At 42.5% G+C, this 2,369-nt stretch overlaps 2 protein-coding genes across 2 annotated transcripts in view; one reads left to right on the forward strand and one right to left on the reverse strand.

Annotated features, from left to right (window-relative positions):
• LOC118424433 (RUN domain-containing protein 1-like) overlaps positions 1–1,991 on the forward strand; it is a 7,140-nt gene extending 5,149 nt beyond the window's left edge. The window contains exons 4-5 of the mRNA XM_035832997.1: positions 1,105–1,311; positions 1,794–1,991. Coding sequence (XP_035688890.1) covers positions 1,105–1,311; positions 1,794–1,976 — 390 coding nt within the window. The 3' untranslated portion in view covers positions 1,977–1,991. The remainder of the gene's footprint in view (positions 1–1,104; positions 1,312–1,793) is intronic.
• A 5-nt stretch (positions 1,992–1,996) lies between these two features.
• Positions 1,997–2,369, reverse strand: part of LOC118424354 (solute carrier organic anion transporter family member 4C1-like) — an 8,762-nt gene continuing 8,389 nt past the window's right edge. Inside the window, exon 8 of the mRNA XM_035832903.1 lies at positions 1,997–2,121. Within this exon, the coding sequence (XP_035688796.1) occupies positions 1,997–2,121 (125 nt within the window). The remainder of the gene's footprint in view (positions 2,122–2,369) is intronic.

Here is a 2,369-nt window from a genome sequence, read left to right on the forward strand (position 1 = left end):
AATATAACTTGCACTGGAATGGTTGTTGAAGCTTGTCTTGACTTCCTTAGCTATTCAGTATGAGTTGTGGTAAACCTCCCAAGGGTGTTCATTAGACGTGCTTTTACAAGGTAAATCGTTAGCTTCAAAGCTCCAGAGTCCTCATTAGTAGGGTTATACATCATGCTAATCACGCATGATTGTTAATTGCTTCTTCTAAGAACGGGTTTTACTAGAGCAGCACATCAACAATTGCGAGGATGAACAATTACGTGATACGTGAATTTGTGTAACAGTTCATAATTGTTTTTTTTTTGTGAGTAGCAGCAATGTAAAAGTTGAGATTTACTATGTATCATGGAAGAAATCTTGAGTTTTGATCTGGAGCTGAATTGTAATAAACTATCCCTGATATGATTTTTATAGTATTGTGCAGTTGTATTGCTCCTCATTTTGCCAAAATATCCAAAATGTGAGGGGGGTTAAATAATTTTGCATGCAACTGTATAACGGGTCATTCAGTATTATAATATAACAAGTAGGGATGTGTACCGGTACAGTGTACCGATACAGTACCGGTACAATCAATTAGGTACAGATACAAAAATACCGAAACCCTGGTGTACCGGTACTGGACCTGTATCTAGTTAGTGCAAGCCAGGCAGGATAACAGGTCAGGGGATGGCCACTTTGACAGATAAAATTACTGTGAAATCACCATAGCAGTCTCTGAGCCCCAGTGAGGGAAAACTACAAGGGTCAAATTTTTGTTGCATCATGTGTCTACCATAATAGACACGTTCTTATTGGTTCAAACATGCTTCTACCCTTTTTAATACATTGTTTTGCCGTTATAACATATTATAATGTAATGTTATGATATGATATTCAATGCCATGCATTTAGATCCGGACTCATTAGGTCCGGACCTGTACCTAAACCTCTTGATTCGAATCCGGACCTGTACCTAAACGTGGGTTTAGGTACGCATCCCTAATAACAAGAGTTTTGTGTGTTACACTAAACATGGTTGCATGTACTGGCTATACAGACACAGAAATGTTTGCTTAGTTTGTATACATGTATACGCTAACCATACTTTATCCCGATCTGTTGTTCCTACAGAACCAACTGGAAGATTTAGAAGACTTTGCGTACAAGGAGGGAGCCATCGACATGCCCACAGCTGTCATGCAGGAGAAACAGAAGGTCATCATTGACCAACTGACCAGTAAGATGGACCTGGACATCGACGGGCTGGACAAACTGTCCACAGAGGAGCTACGGCACAGGGTGGACAACGCCGTGGGGGAAATTGTCAACCCTGCCAAGGTACAGTTTTTTTAAAAATTATAAAGATATATATATAAAGGATATCATTTTGACTTGTTGTGTATATGTGAAATTAATGTCTATCCATTTTTGAATCATTTTGTGGGAGTCATCTGTCAGCATGGTTGTTACTTAGTTTATTATTTCTGCAATAAGCCTACGGGCATGAACTTGCAAATAAACTTCCGATATATCAATTTTAATGGGGACTAAACAGTTCTGTTCACAAGAATGTAAGTCAGTCAGTAAGGCTGACATCACATTTCGAAACCGGGGCCCAGCAGGGCCGTTTGTGGTTACGTAAAAATATACACATTCAAATAATGCCCATGACTATTCTATTTACGTCTTGTGTACTTTGGTATCATACTGTTTATTTCCGATAGCTGACCGGCCGGGTCCTGGTTTGAAAATGTGACGTAGGCCTAAACATTACTTGTATAGTATTACACATATTATCATAATATGTCTGTACTTGACAGGTGAAAGAACAGGTGATCCACCAGCTGAAGACACAGATCACAGACTTGGAGATGTTCATCGAGTTTCTTCAAGAGAACGGGGGAGATGTCGGACACGAGAAGGAGGGGTGTACCTGTCCTGTTCATGGTGAGACCAGGAAAGGTGGGTGGGTTAGGAGGGTGTACCTGTCCTGTTCATGGTGAGACCAGGAAAGGTGGGTGGGTTAGGAGGGTGTACCTGTCCTGTTCATGGTGAGACCAGGAAAGGTGGGTGGGTTAGGAGGGGTGTACATGTTCCTGTTCATGGTGAGACCAGAAAAGGTGGGTGGGTTATAAGGGTGTACCTGTCCTGTTCATGGTGAGACCAGGAAAGGTGGGTGGGTTAGGAGGGGTGTACCTGTCCTGTTCATGGTGAGACCAGGAAAGGTGGGTGGGTTATAAGGGTGTACCTGTCCTGTTCATGGTGAGACCAGGAAAGGTGGGTGGGTTAGGAGGGGTGTACCTGTTCATGGTGAGACCAGGAAAGGTGGGTGGGTTATAAGAGTGTACCTGTCCTGTTCATGGTGAGACCAGGAAAGGTGGGTGGGTTAGGAGGGG

The sequence above is a fragment of the Branchiostoma floridae genome, chromosome 10 (genome assembly GCF_000003815.2).
Source record: "Branchiostoma floridae strain S238N-H82 chromosome 10, Bfl_VNyyK, whole genome shotgun sequence".
NCBI classification, from domain to species: Eukaryota; Metazoa; Chordata; class Leptocardii; order Amphioxiformes; family Branchiostomatidae; genus Branchiostoma; species Branchiostoma floridae.